At 39.2% G+C, this 27,661-nt stretch overlaps 1 protein-coding gene across 6 annotated transcripts in view; it reads left to right on the top strand.

The window, feature by feature from the left end:
* The window catches only part of nlgn1 (neuroligin 1), a 239,751-nt gene that overhangs the window by 10,689 nt on the left and 201,401 nt on the right, over positions 1-27,661 (top strand). The window contains exon 2 of one of the 6 annotated variants that reach the window (XM_029499464.1): positions 9,038-9,064. The exons of the other annotated variants lie outside the window; for them this stretch is intronic. Coding sequence (XP_029355324.1) covers positions 9,038-9,064 — 27 coding nt within the window. The remainder of the gene's footprint in view (positions 1-9,037; positions 9,065-27,661) is intronic. 6 annotated transcript variants of the gene reach the window in all.

Below are 27,661 nucleotides of genomic sequence, written 5' to 3'. Positions count from 1 at the left end.
CTCCAGTACACAGCGAGATGCTGCGGCAAGAACAACATCCAGTTCATGCGTGCGAATGATCGCTTGTCTGAGGCAATTTGTATGACGCTAACAAAACTTTGAAAGGGTGACATTTCAAGGTTTCATCGAGTTCATGGTCACCACTGTTCAAAGTAAGTCTTAAATTGATATACCCTCAGTGTGTTACTGGACATTACAGCGCATATGAAATTAGTTCAACTAAATAAGAGGAATCTTTCTGGTATATGGACTGTGGTAACTATCTGTATGCCTAAATAATAGAAAACCAAGTAGTCTCATTTGATGCCAGTCACAGGCAAATAAAAATTGGACAAAAATTGCAGTCATTTATCTTCTGTCGCAGACCTCCAAATGATACAGGCTGTTTAAAAAGTAATTCTAAACTTGCCAGAAAAAGTATCAAGGTGTTAAATATGTTTTAAAGCTCATAAAGATGACCCAGTGTCTCCGAGACCTGAACCAGGGTTATCCCTTAACACACCTTTTAAATCTAGTTTATCTGCAATAATTCTAATCTTCAGTATCCTTGCAGAGAGATTATAGAATTTAAAAGAACCAATGATTGAACATTTAAGGATCAAGGGTTTTAGATCCTGACAAGTGTTTTTGGCCATCTTTGAGCTTACTGTTACCAGCAGTAAATGTAGCAAAATTTGAGTATTCATTAAATGTTGGCTGGGTTTTGTGCTTGAATGCCCAGTTTGTTGCCTGATCAGGGAAATGTCAAAAGAGAGTATGACCTTGATTGTATACCCGTTTCCACAGTTTATTTTTTACCAATAGTTAAACACACACACACACAAACATACACATATCAGCATCCAGGCACCTCAAGCCAACACTTTTACACACAAACACACACCTTCACACGCTGATATGCACACATGCGTATGTGCTCTTCTGCTCAAGGTGACAGCATTGATAGTTGCTCATACATATTCATGAGTCATACATTTCAATAAATAAATAAAGAGCGTTTTATTTTTTTTCTCCCTGAATATTAAATGAAGGGCATTTGAACCTTGGCATGCCACCAACACCAGCTATTGTAGTTTCACAAATGACAGGAGCAACAACTGCACAGAATGTCATAACATTGCCCCATTTCTAAGATTCATCACACAGGAGAAAAAAAAAAAAAGAAAAAAAAATCTATCTTCTTTTTTTCCCCCACCTTCTTTTCTTCTGTTCTCCGTCGCTGCATCTGTACTGAGGACATTTTGCCTCATGCATATTTCAGACCCAGCATATTGTGAACAGCACAGATAGGCATGGCGTGGTGAAAAGTAACAGCTTTTCCCATAGTTTCAATTTCACTCCTAGTTATTATTTATGGGGACCCTTTTCCAAAATGACCATACAACTACGTATGAAGCTATTTGCTTCAATGATGATGGAGAGGTATCTGTAAACTAGCTGAAAGCAATAAGCCTCTGCATACAGGCAACAGGAGGGAGGGTAGGGTAGATATTGAATGAATTATAACATTGTTTCTCTTGTAGCACATTCTTGTTTTGTTCATTATACTTGCGAGGCATATCTGTCACAGTGTAAGTCAGCAATGTATTGTAATGGGAAAGGAGAATCACCGCCTAGTTGTTATATGCCACCGGCAGCCGGCCATGCTGCTGGAAATATGGTCCCTATCTCCCCATTCATAGTTATGTTGAATAATAAGACTTTTGCAGTACATCACGATACCACAGTGAGCTTGGCCTTTGACCCAATGATTATAAAACTTCACTGTTGTTTTATCGTATTAGTCATTTAAATAGTTCTCTCTGGCACCCCAACGTATTTATCTTGGAGTCCAACTGAATGCTTTGGCAAAAAACAACGTTTCCTCAAGGTTTAACTGAAATGTCAATCCGATGGACAAAGGAGGAGACATAAAAGAGCATACCTTAAATTGAGAAGAGATAAATTTGATTTTAATGGCCAATATTAAAGCAAGTCTGAAGTAGCGTGCTGACCATTACCAGGTTCATAGCTCAATTAATTGTTTCCAAGGCTATTATGAGTCACTTGCACACTCAAAATGATACAAACAGCACCACAAGCAGTTGTGGTTTCTTTACTGATGGGTGAATATTCATATATATATATATATATTTGGTGCTGCTACAGTCACAATGTAATTTCCTGTGAGGATCACTGAAGTATCGGTAACTATTTATGTTAAAAGCTAAATCATAGTTTACTTTTTGTGGGCTGTGGATTTCTGGTTTAGATTGTTAAGATACCAATAAATAATCTTTAATAGTAGCTAATTAGCTCTTGCATGACCATACTCATTTGCTATTTAACAACAAAACAAAGCTGTGGCAGCAAACCTCCTGAGTGTATTCAACAAGTTTACATTTTATACTAGGAGAAGTAACAATGGTACATTCAAATAATTATTGCATATGTTATGGCTGGCTCAAGTGACCACAACAAAAAGGAGACCCAATGCAGATAAAGATTAACAATTAATATTTTATGAAACCAAACAGAACCAAATTAGAAGGCCAAAATAAATGACAATCAGTCTCTAATTAGTTATTAATGTATGATGTGTGCATGTGAATGTGGGTGTTGTACAGAAAAAAAAAATAAAGACAACTTAAATCAACTTAAAGTACTCAAAGTATGTAGAGACTCAATGTACCTGTGGAGACTGGTCTGCAGCCAGCACTCGTATAGTTTGGCTTCAGGTGTCTCAGGTACGCAAATTCAACTGCCAGCAGAGCAATGAGACAAATCAGTGTGAGATCTCAAAACAAGGGTTAGGGTTAGGTCTGCACAAATAATAATTGATATATTTTCCTGCATCCATTTTTTTTTTTTTTTCGTGAGGCAACTCTTATAGAAGGCAAGAGAGTATTTTGCTCAACATTGTTGCCTGTGGCAGCTAATTATTTACTTGGTATACTGTGTATGCTAATGATTTTGCCTTGCAGTTTGTTGGATTCACGGGTTTTGCATCATCTCTGAAGTGCTCTTAATACGGAATGCACACTGCAGAAACAGCTACTGATGTTCACGCCATGACATGGTGTCCAGACTAAAGAGCTAATTGGTTAGACAGTCTGAATATTTCCTCACGATGAACTCAGAAACATTCTTAGAGGCTGCAGCAAACGTCAAAACCTTAAAGTGCAGCTGTGCTTTCAGGAAGAAACAAATCTTCTGTCTATCTTTTATATTCATAATGTGTTCTTACTTTCTCTGCAAGAATTTAGTTTTTTCGCTTTACAATTGTGAATGAGAAGGGAACCCTTTTAAGCTCTTGGGAAAATTGGTTTACAGAACTTACCCTCTTATAGATCCAAAAGTTTTTTTCTATCAATTAGTGTATTGATGAAAATCGGAAGCCATCCTGCAATGTAGGTGTGATATTCTGTGTATCCTGCAGTTCACTTCAACAAGCTCTGTTTTAGTACAGAAGACTATAAAGTCTGCTGTTCAGGGGCTGCCAACCCCCTTTAATTATGCTGTGATGTTAAATTAGGTATGTAGGAATGGAACAGGGTGCATGTTAAAAGCTGGCCTAGTGCCCAGGTCCAATGTCCCCATAGATACATACACGCTATGAATGCTACCCAGTTTTATTTTAAAGGGCTTGTTGGCACAGTGAAGCATTGTGGTGACAGCGAAATGTCACATTTGAGATCTATGTTGCAAAAGCAGCATTACTATGGGCCAGCTAAATAAATACATAGTAATGTGTGTCTTGTCAGTACATTCTGTTTAGAGACAGCTTCCGCACTGACAGGTGTGCATTTGTGTGTATCTATCTATGTAAAAATAGTTTACGAGACTGTGTGTGTTTGTGTGCGTGCATGGAAAAGAAAAAGGACAATCTGATGCTTGGCCAGATGGTGTGTACGTTGGATCCTTAACACTGAGGCCAAGGTGTCACCTTGGCTTGCTAATAAGACAGCGAGTGTCGTGGTAGCAGTGGGATGGTTTTCAGAATACAAAATATCTTATAGCATGTGAAAGTACAATTTACTTCAATTTACTTTGCTGGAGTGTGAAGTTAACAATTTCAAGGATTTTATTATTTTTCTTTTGGAGAAGGGATGGCAACAGGCATGACTTTTAAATAAAAACATTGGCTTAGATGTGCGCAGTGTGAAAGTCATTTTCCTGAAAAATATTGACATTGAAATTTGTTTCTCTTTGTTTTCAATTTAATTCATTTCCTGGAATATGGTAGTTACTCTCCAGGCATGGAATGCATAATGAAATATTAAAAGGGTTTTTGCTGTCTTTCTGGTCTCCTTTCTGGTTGTCTGTCACCTGTGGAGCCCCAAAAATTATTAGAAATAAAGCGAGAGCAATAAGGGGGCAAATAAACAACTCTTTACAATTCTTCTCCTGTAACTTCGCATAAATGGCACTGATTGTGATGGGTTTACAATAAACCTTTCAGAATTTAGTCCCCTTCTCTGGGTAAAGGCTGTGGTGTTGCTGACTGACTGGATGAGTAAGTGGTGCAAAAAGCAGTGCTGCAAACTTTATTTTGTGGCGATATTGTCTATGTCGATATTGTATGTTGTGTTTACCAGATCAGGATTTTAGCACCGCAGAGCAGCAGATTAGCTGGCTTACATACTGTATAGTCTGAATGGGCTGTTTCACTCACTAGTTCATAATGTTTCCATTGTCTGACAACAGAAACAGAAAAACACTTCAATGTGAACAAATTCTGAAGTGCAAAACTCACAGCATTGAAATATTGTATGTGATCACAGAGAAGAAAACAGATGAAGGGCTGAGACTGGCTGACAAGAGGTGGAATGTAAATATGACACAGCTCAAGCCTGTGCTAAATTTTGATTTAGTCAAGTTAAGTGTTTATATTAGTAAATGCTTCACTGAGAATATCTGAGAGTACAAGTGTAAAATGCAGGAAACAATCTCCTCTATGTCCAGCTTCAGTCGCCGCCTTTAATTCTCTTTTTTCAGTATAGTCACACCCGAGCAGATGAAAAGTCATTAGCTCTATCCCAAATTGCTACCTAGTGTCTCATCTGTAATATTTATGTGCTGCACTAACAAATACAGAAGCATGACAGAACAGCTTATTGCCACAATGAGAAGTAATGAGATGTAATTTGGTGTTGCACAACTACATAAATCATTTAAAGCCTTGCAGTCATATTCACTCTAAAGGTGTTCTATAATGGACCAGGCTTGGCATTAATCGATGTCTCTCTTTCTGTCTCACTGTCTGCTCCCTCTCCCTCAGCTCAGTTTTCACATACTTTTGTAAATTTGGGTCTGTGGATTTGTATATCTCACCACAGATTATTTTGCTTATTGAATAAAATGACTTTGCTTTTAAAGAGCCCCAGTAGTGGCATGATCTACTGAATTGAAACTTCACACACATCAGTGTCCCAACACAATAACAGAGGATGGGTGGCACAAAGAGACACAAATGAAGACTTGATCATTTAAACAACTTGATTGCAGTTACAATTGAATCCTATTCAGCTGCATGTATCAGCTTTACAAGAAAATTCATCACAACTTTAACACTAACATCAGGTAATTCATTACCAAAAAGGAAGTATTCCATATACTCCTTTTTGGAGTATACATAGCCCTTTATGACAGGAAATAAAAACATTTAGAATCAATTTCTTTCCAATACTGTTGCCAACCTCACCTAAAGGGTTATTTCAGTTGTTTGATGTGAAGTGCAGTGGTTTACTGATAAATTACACCCTAATGTCACACCCTCTATAGAACCTACAACCTACAACAACAAGCCATCCAACTTAAGCTCATTTTAGTCACACACAAAAGTGAAGACCAACAGCAGAGTTGGCTTGTAGCCTATAGGATAATTAATTTTGCAGGGCAAACAGGGATATACACATATACACTGGGTTGGCAGTTTAGCATATACCTAGCTGGTGTTAATGCAGTCTAATACAGCAGTCATGCATCTAATCCACCATTTGTCAAGGCCATTATGTTTTCATACAAACTGTTTTTGAGAGGTGTTGACTCAACAGTATGATAATGTTATGTTAATTTATTGTATTATGCTGTGAGGTGATTTTTTTTTTAGTCTAACCCCAAAAATATGAATGGCTTGGATTAAAAAAAAAAAAAGAAAAAGAAACATCTGTCCAGTTAATTTTCCTTTTGAGAGCAATGGTTTCATGTTACTCATTAACAACCACAGGTTACTGCCCCGTAGATGTTGCCTGATGGACTGTTGCAGGCTCGGCCTGTGAATGTGCTTACGGCTCTTGTGGAAAATGAACAATTAAGAGTCAGTTAATTTTCTGCTTTATAACAGTAAACTGTTATAATTGTATTTTTTTTCCACTCAGATGTTGTTCATTTATGAGAGAGCTCCAGAAATTCAGACAGTGCTTACTTCCAGCCTTTGCTCAGTAGCTTTACCATTTAAAGTGGCACCCTATTAATATTAAATTCACTAGCCATGGACAATACTACTTAGTCTTTAAACATACCTGTGGACTGACTTCTCCCTCAGAACAAGCTGAGGAATCTGAAAAAAGTGACTGATTATGAATATTTTCTACATGTTTGGCCATGCTGGCTGGCCGGTGTGTCCATCACTGTGGTCTACACTGAATACGACTTTTCGTTAGGTGAAATCATGCAGTTGGAATATTTTGAGGAAAGTTGTTAATTGTTAATTATTGGGTCAATTGCCATCCAGTTATCCAGAACCTATGGCAGGGCTACAGCCTTTTAACATCTGCAGTACAAACTAGCTTGCGCTGTCTGGAAGATGTGGTCTCAGTATTAGAGAAGGTAATGAATGTCACTATGTTGTTGCTCAGTAGTGCTTTATCCATCCAGAGTACAAAAGAAAAGGATATTCTGACCTCGCGTAACTATTTGAACAAGGTTTACAGATAGTTGAGATTAAGGTTGAGTCCATGGTCATGGATGTAGGATTTACAAAAAGCCTAACCAGACCTGCTGCTTGAAATACAACTCAGACCCCCCCCACCCCCCAAATAAAGGTCTCCATTGCACTATTGCCCTGAAATGACCAACACTAAAGACTTCAAAGGTCAGGCTGAATCACTGCAGATCTTCAGTTATTCAGGGCTTCAATCATTTCGCCAGGCCCCCACAAGTTATAATGCGTTCTGAATTTTCTCTTTTACTCGCTCTCGACCTGTCTCCCTGTCTTTATCTATTTCCCCAGAGAAATTTATTAGGAAGTCGACATCATTAAGTACCTTGACTCATGTGCTGCTGGGCTTTAATGTTTAATTTCGCACCAAACGAGGGGAGGAGGACAGGGAGGAGGAGGAGAAGAAGGTGGAAGCAATAGAGGTTAGAGTATCACACAGGTGGATAGGTTTGTTCATTTTATACCAGTATGTGTCTCTGTGATCACAAACCTAACCATAAATCCATCACTGTGAGGACATTTCCAAGGCCTGCTTCACAGAAAAGCCTGTAGTCCATGTCCTTGGAAAGGAACATTTACTGTTCATTTTCCCTGCAGGTTTCACATCCAGTTGTTGCAGATTTTGCACATTAAACATTTTGTGCTGCTAATTCAGAGGACATACTCAGCTACATGCAATCAGTCCTAATGCATCAACAACTGTGCGCAATTAAACACTGGTGCCCTAGTGACCAATAAGTCTACCTATGTGATGCCTGAGAGAAGGAAACCAGAACGATTTACCCTGACTATTAAATAGCCTCTATACTTGTAGTGTTCAGATTATAATCAGGGTTCAGTTTAGATTAGAGTGAAATGCAGGGCGATGTGTTATGGTAATGCACCCTTAATCCATCCATTATCTTTACAGAATGGCCCCAGAACCAGGAATTGAATCCAGAACATGTGTGCATGTTGTTTTTTGTTTTTTTTTGGGAGGCGTGTGTTGGTGCTGACTTCACGTTCATTATTGTCAATCCTTCAATTAGCCACAGATGTGTATCGAGTCGGTGGCTCTAATTAGACCCTTAAACATCCTGCCACTCAAATGTCTGAGTGTACATCAGATAGAATTGCTGAAATGCGTGCACACACACACACACACACACACACATGCACACTGTAACCTATTGAATCTACAAGGCAGGTTCACAGACACATGCACAATGAAACACTGACTCCAAGATAAATAGTGTGCAGGGCCTGGTGTGCTGAAAGATGATGTGCTCAATAGTCACTCATTGCCAATAACATCCACCCTCTGACACACACACAAACCCCACACACACTCACACACCCACAAGGGGACACAACCGTTCAGCTTGGAATGCTTTATCAGACATTAGATTTGAATTCAAGGGCTGTGTGTGTCAGCACATTGGAGACAGCAATACACACCTCAGCAGCTTCAGATACACGGCGACTGTCAATAACTCATCACTTCTTTCATTAAGCATATTGGCAGCCAGTCAAAACTGACTCTGTGTGTGTGTGTGTGTGTGTGTGTGTGTGTGTGCATATGTATGTGGCATCTTCTCATCCTGCTTGTTCAGTTACTCTTCCTCTGCGCTGCTTTTGTTCATTCAAGGCCCATTTAACCAGCAAACTGCTGTGTGTGTGTGTGTGTTCACGCGGGTTCGCATGTGTTTATGTGTGCATTATGAAAGCCTACGCAGATGGAAATGTAACATCCAGGAATGAGTCTTGTAACACAATGTGTGTGTCTTTGCTGACAGGTCAAAACAAAGGTGATGGATAATGTGCGTGTATATGTGTGTGTGTATCCAGAGGGGCAATTGACGTAGGTGGAGGAGATCAAGTATGAAGAGACCATTTGTTATATGAAAAGGTGGGGGTGGAAACTGAACAGAAGCTAACAACTGTGATCAAGTGATGAACATTGAGGTAGTGGGAAAGAAAAAATGATCTGTAGTGAGTGACATTGTTTTTGGGAATACACTGCGGCCCTTCTCATGGCCTTTACACATGGCTCTTTGGTGTTTTTCCTAAACTTCAGATTCTATTTGCCATACAATATTTCAGTGCCTGGGGCACAGTCCACAGTTACTGGGAGAGTCATTCAAATGAGGCAGAACAAAGAGAGTTATCTGTAATTTCATTTGGTGGTAAGTGGATGTTAGATATTGCACTGAGAATAGACTATAATACCTGCGTCTGCAGCAAACTCTCTCTTTGGTTACTTTGCAAACACGAGTAAGCTAAATACTTAGAGGAAATGATAATGGAATAAAGATGAAAAATGGCTGCATTCAGATTTAGATTAGGAATTGTGGTCAGCAATAATTTTTATATTAATCTATTGAATCTATACTTAATTTCTTAATATGAATGAAATTGCCATTTTGGACTGGACGCAAAGCTTCTCCAGCGGCACATTAAACACCTTCAGCATCTGAAATGTTAATGAATCTTGAAGCTCTCTTGAAGCTATCTAGGCCTTATGAAGTTATATGTGTTATGTGAAGTTGTATGTGTGTATGTGTTAGCATCAATTACTTTGACACACATCAGAATCATCCACATGTTTGAGTGGGAGTTGTTGAATTGCCACAGCTCATTGATCGTATGTTATGATTAACCTTTCATTTTTGAGCAGCAGTGACTAATTGTCTTAATCTCAAAAGAAACATTAATTGCAACGTGATTTAACAATATAAATCAGAATAAATTGTGTCAAATTGAGACAATTATTTCTCTTTCAGAGCTCCAACACCAGCAATTACAGTGAATTTCCTAAGTTGTCAGCAAGTTAATGTTACCCATTTTTAAACTTAGTGCCACTGCTCATATGTGACTGGAATAATAGATGCCCAAGACTCATCCATATCACTGTTTTCTGCATTTGTGCCATTAAAAGGCAAAAAGAAGAAAATATTCACAAAATATTGGCATTGAACCGTAAGAAACAACATCTGTCAAACCAAAACTTAAGGCCACAGGGGATAAAAAACACAGCGCTATGAGTTTGTTGTTGTTGTTCTTTGTAATCATATTTTTCCCCCTCCTATATCCAGTTCTCTCTGAATACTGACAAGGCCTTTTGCATGCGTGCAATTGTAATGTCCCCAAGGCATCAAACTCAGCCACTGTGGTCACTGTGGAATGTCTAAAAGTTCTGAGCACAAAGCGAGTTTTTCTTCCCCGCTGAAAAGCTGACACTCACTTAAGGCTTCAAGGTCTTCCTCCGATGGGAGCGCTATATTAGTGCAACGAGGGAGAAACTGCAGGCGATTGCTGCGGCAGCCGGCAACTCAGGGATCGTCACCTAAGTAAGAAAGAAAAAACAGAACTCCAACAAAAACAAGGATGAATGGTGTTGATTTACAGCAAGAAAAAATAGGGCATGGAGTATAAGGAGACAAAAAGAAAAAAAGATCTCTGTAAAAACAGAAGGCTTTGAAACGCATAGAGGAAATGTAGTATTTGAACCACTGATAATTAGCGTTAATGCACGATCTTCATTAAGTGCCTGTATTCTGCTGGAGAATGTGAACTCTTGGCTTTCTTCCCTACAGCATGTGCTCTACATGCTTAACAGATATGTGCGTTTGTGTCTGCCTCATGCAGTCTCTCTTACAGATACATGCCTCACTCACTGCTCTTGCCCAAGAGGTTAAAAAACCATGGTACATATGTAATTACATCAATACAATTCTGTTTCTGCGTTCATTCCAATTAAATATTTGATGACTTCTGATTTAATAAATGTGCAAGAGTAGTGTCTTTTACATTTTCTTTTAGTTTTGTAGAGGGATGGCCAGATGGATAGGTGAAACTCATTTTTGTGCTTGAGGAAAATTTCTTGTTCGCGTCTTTTATGATTTTATGATTGTGTGTTCTCATCACTTCTCCCATGAGCAGCAGCTTTGTAGTTCTCCCCATTGTTCTCCTAGATTAGGTGCTTCCACCAGTTAATGCAACACATCAATAATTCTATACAGGGAAATGCGGCGAGCAGAGGGAATGGGAGAAGGTTAAGGAAATAGAGCAAAACAAGAGAGGGAACACACTGCCAATTGACTATGCTAAAAACTTTGCTTCTGTCACCATTTACCACCAAAACCTTTCAAGTCCTTCCTCTCCTCTAATGTTATGTAATTTAATTATTTCTAAACGAGGACTCAAAGCAGGAGAACCTCGAGCACATCCATGGTTTACTTCACAGCTGAGGCCACGAGCTTTTCACAGTGTGTGTGCATGTGTGTGTGCACGTGCAACTCCACTGTGGGGACTGAGGCCCATACCATGGTACTAGACCGATTGCTGCACAACCCAGAGTTAACCGCCCCTCGCATCCGTCAGCACAGGATCTGTGTCAACTCAAATGACTGCACAGATACGTCACTTGGTAGTAACTTATTAGGCCACAACAAAATAGCCTGTTCCCCTGCAGGACAGAAAATTGGCTAATATGACCGCAATGTCATGCTGAATGGACGAGGACAAAGCGAAAAAGGTTGGAGTAACATTAGATGATTTGACATGTGACCCCAGCAAATGATTCATGCCATTTATATATGTCTATACATCGATGCACTTTTGTGGTTAATACTAAAGCAGATGGATTGGAAGATTCTTCACTAAAATATCATCATTTCACTGAGTTTGGTATCATTTCATGCTGTGCTTAAAGGACCAAAATTATGAATTGTAGATGGATGTAGTGGTTGAAGCAGACTCACAGTTGATTGAAAACAATTTGAGTAAGAGCCAAGGAGGAGATTAGGTTAACAGACAGGATAGATAAAAGAGTTAATCCCCCCCACCCTCTGCACAGCTGGGCTTTCCTTCATTTTGGCCAGTTGCATGGGATCCAGCCAGGAAGACTAGTATCTCAGCAGAAACAGGCCATATCCTGTCTAACACAGCGATTGGATACCACCCTTTTTTTTTCCACAGTAGAACATGAAACATAAAACAATTTATAGGACAGAAGGACGCCACTTCAAAGACAATAGCTCAACACGTAAGGATTGCATCAAAAGATCGCTTGTTACACTGGAACTGTATACACATTGTTCCTACGAAAGGCTTTAACCATCCTTTTAGTCATAACGCTGTGCTGGTAAGATACCCGTGTCTAAGTTGAGTTGATTAAGCTGTCGGAAGTGTGAGTAGCAACATGTACAGGTGATCATGGTTTTTTAAAGCTGATTTATTTTTTTTAGTTTAGGGTTTCCTGAAGAGCCTGGTGTAAAAATGTGCACTTGCAAAAAGTCAATTGTCATAAACCAGCAGCTGCTCTTTGCTAGTTTGTGTTATCAGATTTTTTTTTTTCCTTTTAGTTATTTTAATTATTATTTCCTCAAAAATTAGTATTATTGTTTGTTTCATGTGAAATACTGTTATCACTGGTTTATGAAGGGCAAAATAACATCTGAGAATCAAAATGACTGCTATTATGTCTGATCCACTGATTGCCTGTGACTGAACAATTCCATATAACTTTCAGATTTTGAAGAAATGACAAATATTATAAACGACTGTTCTGATGACAGTTCCATTATGATCCTCATGACGTTTACTTGGCATGTGACAATAAGACCACAGCAGGATAGTTTAACAAGCTGAGATTGACTCGTCTGATATTAAGGATAAATGACGATCGGCTTGAAATATAACAGTAACTATGAAAGAGTTCTTGATTATAGCATCACTTTCCCTTCACGACGAGCTGCTCCGTAATTTCGGAATCTCATTTTACTGAGCTCATTTAGCACCTGTTGCAAATAATAGCATATGATTATCTGGTAGGAATGATTAGAATTCAGTGTTGCTGATAAAAGACCGCCCCAACTCTTTTTTCAACAAGATGTTGCCACATACTCTTTGTTCCACATCCATCATTCAAAATGATGTATATAACTTAAATTACATTTATAAGATATAGATGTGTGCCAGCCCAACGTCTTTTCAGTGCCACAGTCCTTTCGCTTCTGTCTTATAGCTGAAGTGGCAAACTTACTTATTGATCAGCCTATTTTTCCTGTGACCGTCTGATTGGTTTCATTAAAGGGTGGACGCTGAAGCAATTGATGCAGCAGAAAACAGGAGGTTGGTATTGCGACACATTCTAAACGTCTGTAAAAGCAACCTGAATTTAAAGTTGGATCAATTTAAACGTAGATTGAACGGACAGACTTATTACAATCAGTCTTGTCTTTTGATTGCTGTTTTAATAGTTGATGTGATGTTGGATTCATGGTGGCATGGCGTTTTCATTTGTTTGAGGAAGAGAAACTTGAAAATAAACCAATCTGAAGGAGGGGCAGAGAAACGGGAGCGTTTGAAATGATGATTCAGGAATGCAATAAGCTTATGCCTTTGGGGGCCAAAAGTGTTTTTGTTTTCTTTGGCCTGGATTGCGATGTGGGAAGCAAGTGTTTATATCTTTCCCTTTACAAAAAAATAATTGTCACAACTTTGAAAAGTCACCACACAACGTTCCCTCCCCCCACCCCCTGCCCCGCAACTCCAACCACCCACAAACAACATCCGAAAGGGACTGGGAGCTAAGCAACCACTAATGGTCAGTCTACCACTGTTTTTGTTTGGAGAATAACTAATTGTTCAATCAAATCAAGATTATACATATATAAGGTGACCTCCTCCAAAAGTGTTTGAATGGATCAGAAGAATAGTGAATACAGCCTGCTGAAGGGTTAGGGTTAGGGTTGAAACAAAATAAAATAGTCAAGCACTCTCATTTGACTTATTTTAAAGACTGTGGTGTCTTGCTGCCAAATGAAACAACACACTAAATTGGCTACAGGTCTGATCTATGCCTGAAGTTTTCCAACACAAGCTCTGAGAACTATATTTAAATAAATTAAAACAATTGAAACAGCAAAACCTTGAATGCTGTTGCATTATAGAGGAAAGGAGGAAGAAATCATTAAATACAGATTTGCACTGTTACTGTTGGAGTGGTAAAAAAAATAGTATGTAGTCTTAATTTTCATCATAAGAGCTGTCTCAATACTCTGACCCCAGTTGAGTGAAATCGAAAAGTGACACAGAGAGAGGGAGGTTGAATCACATGGAGTGCAAGTCAAGGATGTCTTTACCTGATATTCATACAACCTGATATCAGCATATCAAAGCCCATCACCTGACTGAAGCCTTGTCTCAGGTCTCCAAAGAGACTGTCACACATGAAAGAGAGAGTATTTGACAAGCTGAGGAAGTGCTGAGCTGAAATGCCATTTCCCTTTTAAATTGTCACTTTCGGGGTAGACACTTCTGAACTCTTTAGGAATTGGCAAGTCGCCTTGAAGTGATGATAACCATCTGTGACCATGTATTCAATCTTTAATGAATTCACCGCTGCTGCTTCTGTACTGCTGGTCATTGATCAGAACCACTGTAAACCAGCGTGGCGAGCACGCCCTGCTGTACCATTTTTTTGCACTGAACACTGATGTTGTGCGAAATCACCCGCAGTCAGCCTTCTCAAATTCTACACGCGTGCATGTAATCAGAGAGCTGCGTGAGTTCAGGTAGACCAAATGCAGCACACAGGCAGCAGGGAACCGGCAAATCTTGTGAGCTGCCATAATTGAGTTGTAATAGCAAATCCATTATTGCTCAGGATTTGTCAATAATCTAAACTTCTTTTCTGTCTCTTTTTTCTTTTTCTTTGTTTTTATTGTATTGAAATGCAAACACATTCAGAAAAGATAAGCAAGGGTGACGGATTTTTTATTTTTTTTTCCTGGGAACATTCATTTTTCTGAATCCTTCACAAAGATGGCCCACATTGCTTTTGTACCATAGTATTAAGCACCCATTCAGTCAAACACTTGGGTGTAAGCATAGTCTAATAAATTCATTTCGAGGCAAGTGGGTGTACTACAGTATCCACAATTGGCAGATATGCAAATAAGCAGGGATATCATCTTATATAACAAAGAGTTTTACTATAATATTCCAAATGCCCATAACATTAATCACTCATCTGTTAATCTGTGATTAAGCTGAGATCTTTTTTTTTTATTTATTTTTTTTATAAAGAACCAATTTCACACCATTTTTTAATGTTCTGATTGTTCAACAAGAACACAATCATATATATTTTTCTATGTATCTAATTATTTAAAGTGAAGGTCAAAAGCCCAAACAACTCAGCCTTGCACTCTCTTTCAGGCTGCCCTATCACCGACTGAGTGCTCCCGTCCATTTTACAAAATGGATCCTCCCAAATGAACCAGTGTACGAACCAAGCATTCGTTATTATTTATCCACCTGCTTCAGACTTAATGATGGGCAGTTATCAGGCCTTTTCACTTTTTGAGTGAGATTTGCCTCGGAGCACAAAAACAACAGACCTTGAGAAAGACGGGCTGCCTGTGGCACAGGTGACAGGAGATGGAGGAGGGACAGATTGGAGAGGTGGGCAGTGGGCTGCAGAACCGCTCACTCTGTCCACTGGTGAGTGCTGACATATTCAATAGCAGCCATTTGATTACTGTATCGTTTATTTCCCTACAGTGTATTGATTGACGGTGCATCATGTGTTCATGCCACAGCCATTGATTGTTTGGCTGGCAGCCAGGGGAGAGTGTTTCTACACTTCTCTACAATAACACCATTTATTAAATCGTTTCTTATGATCTGTATTTTTTCTTTCCTGTGATACTCGTGCCCCCCAACTGCAGCTGCTTTTGTCGCATTTGGCTTTTATGGACAGTGCATAGTTAAAATTAAAATGAACATTCTCTAGTTTGTGTTTGTTTGGGAGGTTTTAATAAGATATTTATTATTACTATTATTATTACCTGTGATATACTGTTTGATGTTGGTGGCTGTTTTGAAGCAGTGATTCTTCCATGGGCTTGAGGTTTGCAAATTTTTTCTCTGCGCAGATGATGCTTGAGTATCTAGGCTGGTGCTTGGAGAGAGCTACAGTTTTTATTTTTTTGTTTACACTTTGTTCCCTTTAGAGTCAGTCCTCACATTTTCAGGATTGGTAGCAATGGAGACATCTTTCATTTGTGTCATGTTTGTTTCTTTTTTCTTTTTCTTTTTTAATTTTACAAAAGGTTTCATATGTGTTTCAGCATGGTAGGCCCATAGAGTAACCTAACAGTTTTTTATATATACTTTGTTTTTAGTTAATGAACATTTTGCAATATTCAAAGTGTCCCCTGATTGATTAGTAAATATTGATCAGGATGCTATTTTTAAAACCAAAAAAAGAGTTGAAAAAGTTATTGCCAGGATGATTGGACCAGTCAGGCTGCTGAGGGGAGCCCTGTCCTGGAAACCGGCAGGCTCTTGATGACATACATGCAAAGAGGGCCATTAGAGAGACTGACGGACTGCTAAAACCTTTATGGATTTTTTGACTGATGCAGCGGCTCACTGGGGTTTGTCATGATGGCTGTTGCGACTGGGTTTCCAGGTTCCTAACTCAGTCGCTCTGATGCTGAAGTAATTGATTTATATGAGCATGTACGACTTATACTCTCACCTGCCATTTCCCATACTCCTGCAATATAACAACCAGTACATTTAAACATTCAAATCCAATAGTGACCATCAACGCCTCAAATAATCGTTGTGTGCTGTCATTTTGTCATCCCAGTGATTCCCTGTGACTCGCTGTGAGATGACACCACTGTGCTGCTGCAGCAGTAAAGTCCCAAGCCACTGCCTTAGATGGTGCTGTTCTATAATCCATTTGTTCCAGGCACTCATATGAGGATTGAAGTCAGCGGTAGCAAAGAAAAGACTTCTCTTCACTCTCATCCAAAGGGACAACACCGTGGCTAAAGCACAGGAGCCCTGAGAGGTTGTCGCCATCTGCCACACACACACCATATGCAAACACACAGTACCCTTTCATACACACACTTCCTGAGAGCCAGACTTAAGAAATCATCCTACTGTGAAAGCTCTTGGTCAGGAGCAAATTAGCCTCAGGGAGTGAAAGAAATCTGGTTATGGGTTTGTGTGTGGATGCGTATATGCGTGTCTCCAGTATGAATATGTACACAAATGTGTTGTGTGTCTGTGGAAGGTCTAGCTTTGTGTTAGCTCACTTGAACTTGGGTCCGGATGACAGAAAGGGAACTGAGCTGGAGCAGCATGGCCATAAATGGTAGTGAGGGTGACACAGAGAGGGACAGATCCTTTACTCCAAATCTTTTTCATCTTTTATATTTTTGCTTGACTCACTTTGTTTCCATCAGAATCAGGTTATTGTTTTAGCATGGTGAGACTTCCAGCTGTGCCAATAAATCACCTCAAAAGTGGTGGTATATCTTTTACTATTATTGTCAACAAAGCCGAGAAGAAAAGTCTGTTGTCTTATTCCTCTGTCTCATACCTACAAATACATTTTGCTGGAAATAATTCCATTTTCATAGAACTGTGCTGGCTGTCCTCTCAGCAGGATGTTCCAAGTGTCCATGTCTTTCCCCATGTCGTATCAGTAACACCTTAATCTCAATTTTGTGATTTATTTATTTATTTATTTATTTTTTGTCTTGCACTGAGCACTGAACCCACTCCTTGTATTTTAGTTTGAGTTAAACCCACATCTGCTTTTTTGCTGCAGGAAATATCAAACTAAATTGACTACTGTAAATCAGTGTTTAATCAAATATTGAGTTAATGTCACTGTAATTCACAAGGATTTAAAGTTGGCGAATGACTGAATGGACTGTGTCGTTCACATTGAGGTCCATGTTGTGCTTTGGAAATTACAAATAGGTTTATTGGTGTGTGTGTGTGTGTGTGTGTGTGTGTGTGTGTGAGAATGGTATGTAATTGTGCATGGAATCTAAATTACTGTAGAACCTACGACTCCAAAATGCGTTGTTATATCAATGATTCGCCACCTGAAGCTTCCCTAAGGTTTCACCCGAGGCACACAAAAAACTTGGTTAAAGTGGGAAGTGAGTTTTGTCACGCAGGAGGTCAATGTACAATGTAAATACCGTGGTACTCAGTAATCAGTCCATGAAGATATGATTCAGAAACTATCTTCAAACCATAACCTTGACAACTGGACTCTTAGTGAGCAAGCCAACAGTATTACAGCTGGGTCTATCCCTTTCATGACCATACACAAGAATTTCAGGCAAGGATTTAGTTGTTTTCCCCATTTTTCAATGAGAAACTTGAGTGTGAAAGAAAAAAGTAGTAAAAAAAAAACCCAAAAACATGACAACTGGTTTGTATTATGAGCGAATTTAAAATGTTCAATGTATTTTACAAAAGCCATGACTGCTAAAGTTGAATTAATTAACATTTACAGGCATCAAAAACCAGCAAATTAGCAAAACACTAACTCCCTACACTTTGAAGTGACAAGTTCAATTGAATGCAAATTCATCAGTTCCTCATTCATTTCATTAATGCAAAAGTTGTGAATACTATCATGTGAAATTCATACAATGTGTTCAGTTCTTTCAGCATTAAACTCATTTTTCAAGGACCAGTCAGGAACCTTTGGGCAAGCTTGTGTGTGATAGTTAGTCTTTTTGAAAGGTGACGTGAAGACAGTAACAACACTATATAACGATTTGTTCATTCAAAATGCTGGCCTTGAGCCTTTAGGAAGGAACAGGCCAAACAGCCTCTCTTAATCAAATATAATTGTTCAATCTTCCTGCCAATCTCTAAAGAAACAGAGAGCTTTGGGGCTTCAGGCCTTCAGTTCTTGCCATGAGGTCCAAACCAATGAGCAAGGCAGAGAAATGTTTTCTGATTTGAAAACTGCATTTTCATGGCTACAGCTGTAATCCCTCCACTCAACCCCTGTAGGCTATGAGACTACAATTAGATTGAAAATGATAATGATAAACTTATTCATTCTGTTATAGTCGGCGGATCTAGAAGCTGACAAATTTTCCATCAATTTAAAAGCAATTTCATTTATTTTTGCAACTGGTTGCATGACCCCCTAATGGTCATGAGATAAGATAAGATTCTGGGTCTGAGAATTAAAGTGCCCTACATCTGCATTCTACTTCTGTTTTTGCTCACAGACTTAAAACAAACAACAAACTGAAACTGACAGGACAATAACGTTGTAAACATTAATTCAAACTGCATTGCATCAACCATAAAACTATATTAACCACATTAAACACGATGCAGGTACAGAAGTTACACAGAAGCTTGGGAATGACATTTGAGCTGTAATTAAATTTCTGAATCAATTAACCTCCGTTCAGAAATAGCAACAGCAAAAACATCAGTGTCATGCAGAAACAATGCTATGCTGCATTTGAACTTCTTCTGATTATTCTCTGAATGTTTCCAGAACTTCTACATGAAGCTGATTTATAAAAAAAGAAAGAAAATGACTTAATGCAAACAGCAAAAACGCTGTCTGTATTAAGTCGTTTTCAAAGCATATACAGCTGATCACACAGCTGTTGCCATTAACCATTTTATGCAGATTTTGCCTGGCAGTGTTGAGAGTATAAAATAAGGATTTGCAGCAGCACATAATCAGCTTAATTTTAACTATATGTGGGGGTGATTCTGAGATGCCCAATAAATTCTGCATGGGTGTAAGTTCTCGTATTATTTTTCACCTCACCTCACCTGAGTTAACATATTTTACACAAAACAGCAATCTTTTTTACATTAATATATAAGAAATATAATGGTCTTATAGATAAAATGCCCAGATTTGTTTCAGCAATATCAGGCACGCAGCAACAGTTGAGAAACAAACATTGATGTTTCTACTTCATCCATCCATCTTCGTCCCCTTATCCGAGGTCGGGTCGCAGGGGTAGCAACTCGTTTCCAGTTCTTGTCCTGATGAATCTACCAAAAATGCTTCTAATTATAACAGATACTAGAACAACAATTTTTGACAAGGTCCTAAAATGAAGGTTGCGTTTTTCACATATGTATAATTATGAAGTGATATCAGAAAATAAACAAATAAATGCTAATGATAATGGCTCAACAGTGTGATCTGCTGATGAGAAGGAAGATGAAAGTGTCCAAAATGAAGATAAAACAATCAAACAGAGGAAGTGAATCAGATGGTTATCTTTCACTGTTACAAAGCAGAAAACAGTATCAGCCGGCTCAGGAAAAAGCTGTTTTGGTGTTGGAGAAATTCGCCGGACTACAATGGACTTCACTTTCCACAGCTTTCACAACATTAACATTTTTTTATGACAAACTACTTTTTTTCCACACTCAAGGAATATAAATAATTGAGTAATAGATTTGACAGCCTCTTCAAAAAAGCAGGGAGTCATCACTGTTTCTTGAGCACCAGGGAAATCAGAGCTGCTCAGTCAGTCCGTTTACCTTACCTTGCTTGAATTTTTGTGCATATATCAATTGTTTACTTTCTCAGCTATTGCAGGTTTGTGCTGCCCTTTTTTTTGCACCCCAAATTTCAATGTAATTTCTAAAAAATAACCATACCTCATGAAAAAAACATCTGAATCTCAGTATTTGGTGGTACTAAACTTAAAATACCAATCCCGTAGCATTCTGGCCATGATCGGGGCAAAGTAAATATCAGAAACGATGTGGAGTTATCATTTTTCCCCACTGTGTTTCTATTTCTTTGAACCAGTTGACTCCCATGTTGTTTCTAGTGAGCCCAACTTTTCATTTTCATCATTCTGCACACAAATATCAGGTGGGCGTAGGCAGGGGTGTGCAGGTGTTGTCTTCAATATGACTGCAAACTCTGCTAATTATCGAGGTCTCACTCAGTGACACATGGTGTGCGGACATGGCGACGCCAGTCCTGCAGCATAAAGCAGTTGTTAATGGGTGAAATGGGGAGAAGCTGTGTTGGGTGTCAGGATGTTGGATGAGTATTAATTACCTCAGAAACCGAGGGCACTGATGGAAGAGAGAGGAGAGACACAAGAGAGACACAATGAATACGACACATTATTTATAGAACTTATTTTATAGTTCACGTCCAACTCATTGATATAATTCACCATGATGCAGTTTAGGTCATGCTTCAACGAGAGAGAGAAAAAGGAGAGAAGGAGACTGACAGTGAGAGTGGTGACGAGGTTATTTTTAGAGTCTTTTTTGTTATCAATTTTAAAATTCTCTGTCATGTATCCTGACAGAAGTTTAAAAGACATTCAATGTATGTAGATTAGCCCTTTCCTTTTTTGGAATCAAACTAGCGACTGTTTTCCCAGAGACTGCTTGCTAATATACTGCTTATTGTGTGTCAGGTTTTGTGAATGTACAGAAGACAAATGGTGACACATAGAAAAATGTTATGCTGCTTATACATAAGATTCCAGGCAAGAAGTGAGCTGAAGAAAGTGAAATTATATACAAATTTTAACTTACTGTGATAATTGTATTGCTTTGTTTGTATTCCCAACTGCAATTAGTGGCCAACCGACTCTGTGCAGAATGAGAAACACCTACAACCTCCTTATGAAATATAATGACAAGGCAAAAAAGAAAGAAAAGTTACTGTCACCGTGGCATGGATGTATCTAATTAGAATCTGACTCTTCTATATAGTTCAGCTGCAGTTCAGCACATATAGGAGGTACAGGGACAGCAAGTTAAATTACCTGACTGTGTCATGTTTATGCTTTCAATACATCTGTCACAATCACTAGAGGTTAATACGGTTTGTAACAAAACCAACTAGGCAACAGAGGGTAATGGCCTTTGTCCAAACAAAAACCAATACATAACATATTTGAAAAAGAAGCTGTAGAAAACATATTATTGCTAATTTTCTGGGGGGAGGGGGAGGTTGATGTCAGGTGACACACCTGGGTCCATGGTTGTCGTGCATGAATGGTTTCCAATGTAAAGCGCTTAGAACAGTTGACAAAATGAGAAAAGTGCTCGGCAGTCCATTTACAATTTTTAACCTGCACCAAAAGGGACATCATAAGACTCCAGGTAGTTTATGAGTTGTCATATTTAAATTGCTTGTTCTTGGCTGGCTCATTCAAATGTTAAATCCCTCTCAAATATAGAGCTGCCGGGTCGTTCTCTATTTCATGCCACACTTTCATTAAAATGGTAGTAATTCTTGCAGTCAAGTCCTGTGTTAGAATCTTTTGTCGAGCAGTGTCTCAGTAAGTTATTCATTGATTTTGTGTATTTCCAGTAACATGGAGTTTTTTCTTCTTTTAAATATACTGGGCACGTCACCTTATCTTAAGCGATCATTAACCTCAACGGGTTTCATCAGTTTGAATGAAAAAGTAGCGTTTTAGTGTCCCGCGAGAGCCCAAATGTTTCAGGGGCTTTTCCACTTTCGGGTGACTAAACTTGTGTGATGTTCAATAAATCTTCCCAATTTTTTTTTTTCTAGAATGTGGTCACATTGAAAGATGCTGTAGAGCAGACTTTTAGCCTCTAATTATGGACTAATTGCTTCTGAAGAGGGTTATTTTAGTGGTCTGAATGCTGCGGCTGTGTTCTTCTTCACCAACCCAACAGCTTCAGGCACAGATTACAGGAATCAGTGTCAAAGAAAAACCTACTGTCAGGTGAAACCCTGGAGGTGCTGTCTATTCCTGGCCTCCATTTGTTCCTTCCAGTGCCTCTGCCACATGCGGCGGTCGTCCCAGGGTCGCTTACTGCCTCGGCTGCTGTCAGCTAGGCTTCCTCGCTGCTCCAAGTGTTGGTAATGAGCGGCTTCAAACCTCTTTGCCCCCTCATTACAGTCGGGGCCTGCTGGGATTTCTGCTTCTTTCCTTCCCTCCAGGATGTCACTATCAAAGAGTCACCTAGCTTACTGCTGGACACAGGTAGACTTCTGAGGGCCTCTGTGACATGTATGTACAATATAGTGTAGAGGAAAAATGTATTGCATTCTTCCTGTATCTGCCCCCCCTCCTGCACCAAAACCATCTCAAGAAGCCTCCGCCAGGCTTGGGAGAGTTCTTTTACAAATCTTGAGGCCACCATGCTCCATTATAGCCTTGGCCTGTCCATTCCCTACCACAGTTTAATCACGTTTGATTTCATGGCTTCTTTTTCTTTTCTTTTTCTTTTACCAACATATAGTATTACATATGTAATGTGCATAGACTGCAAGTGCCTCTTCTCTTCAAAGAGGATGAAGTAGGCGGTTGTGATTTAGTAGCAAGTTTGTATTTGTACGCTGTCAGAGAGTTTCACAGTCAGATGATGGTAGGTTGTCTTTGGGGACTAATATTTGCCATGGGGCGTGATGATAGCGACGAGCTGTTTAGTAGATCAACATGTGATATGCTTACATCTTCCAGTGTTTCACTCCACTTCAATAGGAAAGAGGCTTTCTCCTTAATTGGCTGGTTTTTGCTTGACTTGGCGAACAGTTTACTAAATAAATGGGTGGAGAGGTTTGAAGTGTTGGGCTGCTGCTGTTTTAATGGGATCAAGGTTTCTCGTACTTTCCCATTTCTTGTCAATCCCAGGCATGTTAATTCTGTCATTTAATGGCTTTTACATGAAGCAGATGGTTCAGTGTCTGTAGCAGCATCATACCACAGCAGTATGCCAGCATGCCAGCATGCCAGCATTCCCACACAACCTTACCACACACGTGTCAGTCGACAGGAAGAGAATTGTGTCTGCTGAGAGCTGTTTTAGTCCACACAATTAAACACATTGCAGATTGATTTAAGGGGAAATCATATAAACATTTTCAGCGTTTTGAGGATAAAAAAAAAAAACATTAAAATGTTTAATTTAGGATTTCTTAAAACCTTAAGCTGTTTGTCCAAATATACAGTAATTTAGTAAGGGGACATTCGTCTCATCTCCGGGTCGATCTTCTGCCAGATTTTCACTATAGCAGGTGGTTTTGCTACCAAAACCTGGTCTCTGTTTGGTTTCCCACAACCAGGGCCAAGCCAAGTATTTACAAATGCATGTCCCATGGTTTCCCCAAGGTACAGCATAACTTCACCGGGATCTATCTGCATAGCACCGCTATGTAACATATCCCGTGGCCATTTGTTTTGCCTATTTACACTCCACCCGTCTCCCTAGAGAGTATCCTTCCACTCAGTGGCAGGGAGCCCATTCCAGTGCTGCCGACCACCAGGGCTGAAGACTTTATTACTCACACAGGCCAGAAGAGGTACTTATGGCTCTCTCTGTAGCTTACCTTTGAAGCTAGGGAGACTTAGCTCATTGGCAGGGCAGACTATTGAGCCCTCGAGAGAAGCTATGGAACCCCCACATTTAAATTTAGCCCTCTGTTTTATCTTGGCTTTCTCATTAGCAGCACTGGAGACTAATTGTTATGGGTTAAGTCTTTATTGCTGCAGGTTCTTTCACTTGTTCATCTCTCTCGCTCGGGCTCTCTCACACACTCTTTCTCGCTGGTCTTTTCCAAATGGTACAATAGCAGGGGTGGCTCTTTGTATGGTGGTAATTAGGTTTTATGGTGTTGCTATGAGCAGGGTCTTTTCACTGCTGTGTCCATCACTCACTTCAGCCTGTCACTTTATCACCCTGCCAGGCTCTGGGCAATTAGTCTGCAATCCCACGTTCCACCCCACCCGTCGCCTCCATCGTCCAGCAATATCCTTCCAAACCCCAGCAGAGAACGAGATACAGAGTGAGACTTCAGCCTCCTTTCTCGTCTGCTCTTCCACAGGAGGAATAAAAATCAGCTGGTTTCACAGAGCCCTCCTTTGTGTTTGTCAGTTTTGCTTGGTCTCATCCAATGTATGCACACTGAATATCTCCAATGATGTAATTGATAGCAGATGCATTAGGCTATTCTGTGGAATGCCAGCCTCTAAATGGGATAATTATCAATATATAAAAACCGGAATTAAACATTCACTATACATCTGTGAGCTATTGCTATTTAAATTCCCTTCCTTTGTGTAGCGTCCACATTCTTTGAAATTATAGCTTGAATGTGTAGAATCCTTGCTGTGCCTTTGGCGCATTATTATTTATTATTTTATTTTTTTATTCTTCTGCCCACACACACACACACACACACACACACACACACACACACACACACACACACCACAAGCTCACACCAAATGTCATATATATTATCCTGAAAAGGAAAAAATGAACAATGAAGCTGTTCTAACCAGGAACTACTATTTTCCGTTCTGCCACTATTTGGATACCGTAAAATAATATATATACGTATACAAATATTTGTGAGTTTTAAAGAAATCCTAGAATCCTCATGAGGTGAACTCAATTCTATGAATATCATTATTTCTAATACGTTTTTTCTTGTTAATTTTGTTTGTAAGTGCAAAATATTTTAGATTAATAATTAACCAGCAATCATCACATTTTTGCACAGTAATTTTGATTCCACCACTCAAAGCGGAAATGACAAAGCCCAACTCAGGGGAACATTTGAACCCTGGGGACCTATTGGCACTCTCGTCACTGAGCTGTGGTCTTTCCCTCTGAGCTCAGATATTGATCTGGTACTTAGGCAATTAGTCTGAACCGACCCGTTTCCCTTTTTAGCCATTCTCTTCTTGCGCTTCAATCTAAAGCTTTTTGCAAATTCAGAAGGATTGCCCCGAGTCGGAAAAAGGCCAAATTACTTGCTCTTTATAATGCTTTATCACCTGCCAGCTAAAGGGGTTTGGAGAGGTCTCAACTGTTGATACAAGTCAATCACCCGTCCCTCCCTTCTGTTTCGCCTTCATAATGCACTGAAGGCCCGTGATCCAATGGCACTGTTGGCCTATAGTAGACCAATAGAAAACAATGAAAAAGACACAAGGATAGACGTTTGTAGTCTTCTTGTCAATACAGGCAGGTGGCTTAGAGAGAAATGCTCTCTTAATTAAGCCTGATGGGAAACGAATTAAAAATTAAACCCAGAAACCAATGGCTATGATTTCCACCAACTAGTTGCAGTTACTTAAACTTTTTATCAAGTGAATTCTCAATTGCTCTATGTACAGAATGTGTTCTAACCCCTGCCTGTCACCTTCACTGGTCGTCAATCAAAAGGATTTGCTGTTTTTTATCACTCTAATAGTGCTGTGTCCTGTTCTAAAGTCATATCTTAATTTTTTAAAGCAACTGCAGTATGCCTTATAACCTGAAGTTGGAAGCTGAGTCAGGGGAAATCAATAAATAATGGCCAGTTGATTAGGCGTTTAACACAACTGAAAACAGTCATATCTGTTTTTGTTAACATTTTAGTTAAGTCCAGGCACTAAACATTGCTTTTTACATCACGTTTTGATAAATTGGTTAAATTGGTGATCAGTAATGCAACTGATTGCTCAAGTACACCATTAGTGATTTTTACTGGCACCAGTTCTTATACAGTATGAAGAAGTTGATGCCACGCATACAAGAAAAAAGAAAAAGCAGTCCCTGTGCTGCATTTATTCTTGTAATTTATAAAAATCATACCATTTTACAGCTACAGCTTGTGTAGTACAGCATGTTTTGAACCATTTCTCTCATGTCCCTCTCTTGTGTTAAAACCCTGTCAAACCAGTGAGGTCAGTATGCCTTAAATTTGAGCATCTGTGTATGGTTTCAAATTTGGATGGTAGTAGGTTATCCTGTCAGATCTCATACCCACATCACACCTTTAGGTATTTGGAAGAATTCTATATGATGCACACATAGCCAGCTCAATTCAGAGACTTGTGACAAAAATGTAAGCGACAAAATGCCTTTTTGGTCTTCTCCTTACGTCTGACTCAGTGACTTTTTCTTTCATTTCCCTCTAAAGCAACATGATGATCACTGTATATTAAAAGATTACGTACAGGGTAGCAGTAAAAAACAACAAACACACAAATAAATAAAATCACACTGTGTGTCAGGTCGACACATAGCCTAGGATTTTTTCCTGTTTAACCTTGAAGTGCAGTAAAACGGCTTATACAAAAACTTATTCAAAGGTTGCTTTTCAGAGGAAGAACATGAACCCAGCTGGTAGCAATTTGAAGCAGCAGAGGAAAAAATGAAGCGTAAAGACAGTCTCCCTTTTGATTGAACATTTGTGACACTGCACAGATATTCAACAATAAAAGCTAGAAATCACCAGTAAGAAAACAAAATAGCAGATAAATCAAATAAACAATGTGCTACACTGTTCGCTAACATTTTTAGAAAATATATTTTGGCTATTTCATCCTCTAGAGAACAAACCATCTCGGAGGTTTTTCCCCTAAACTCCCATTTTTATGCTTGAAATAATAATGGTCTGCTGTGCTGTTACTGAAAGCTAAAGTTCAATCCCGCACAATTCAGCAACAATTCAAAAGCAGTCAAAATGACAGCCTTTGTCAGATTTTATCCTCCATATGCATCTGTCTGTAGCAATGGCACAACTCTCCTGCTGACATTTGGTTAATCGGTGGTAGGAAAGGGAGGGAGGGAGGGAGCGTCACTTTAATTTAATTACTGGATGACGCTGTGTTGAGGAGGCCATTACAAGCTAATGATTGTTGCCAAGATTCCCCCATGGCAGCAACCACAACAAAGACTTCGCCAGACTTCACACTTACATAGGTAGACACTTAGTTGCAAACATATGCTGGCTGCCATAGAGGTCATAGAACCATATTCAATTCAATTATTTTTATTTGAAGGTACAGATGCACGTCCAGCAACCAATGAAGAAGAAAGAAGAGTAAAAAAATGTAGCTGCATTATCATTTGTCATTTGGCCTCATCAAATTGAAATAATGAATTTACTTATTGACAGACACTTAGTGCCCTTGACAGATAATTTTT

The sequence above is a fragment of the Echeneis naucrates genome, chromosome 4 (genome assembly GCF_900963305.1).
Source record: "Echeneis naucrates chromosome 4, fEcheNa1.1, whole genome shotgun sequence".
Lineage (NCBI taxonomy): Eukaryota > Metazoa > Chordata > Actinopteri > Carangiformes > Echeneidae > Echeneis > Echeneis naucrates.
This window is presented reverse-complemented; position numbering and strand designations above follow the sequence as displayed.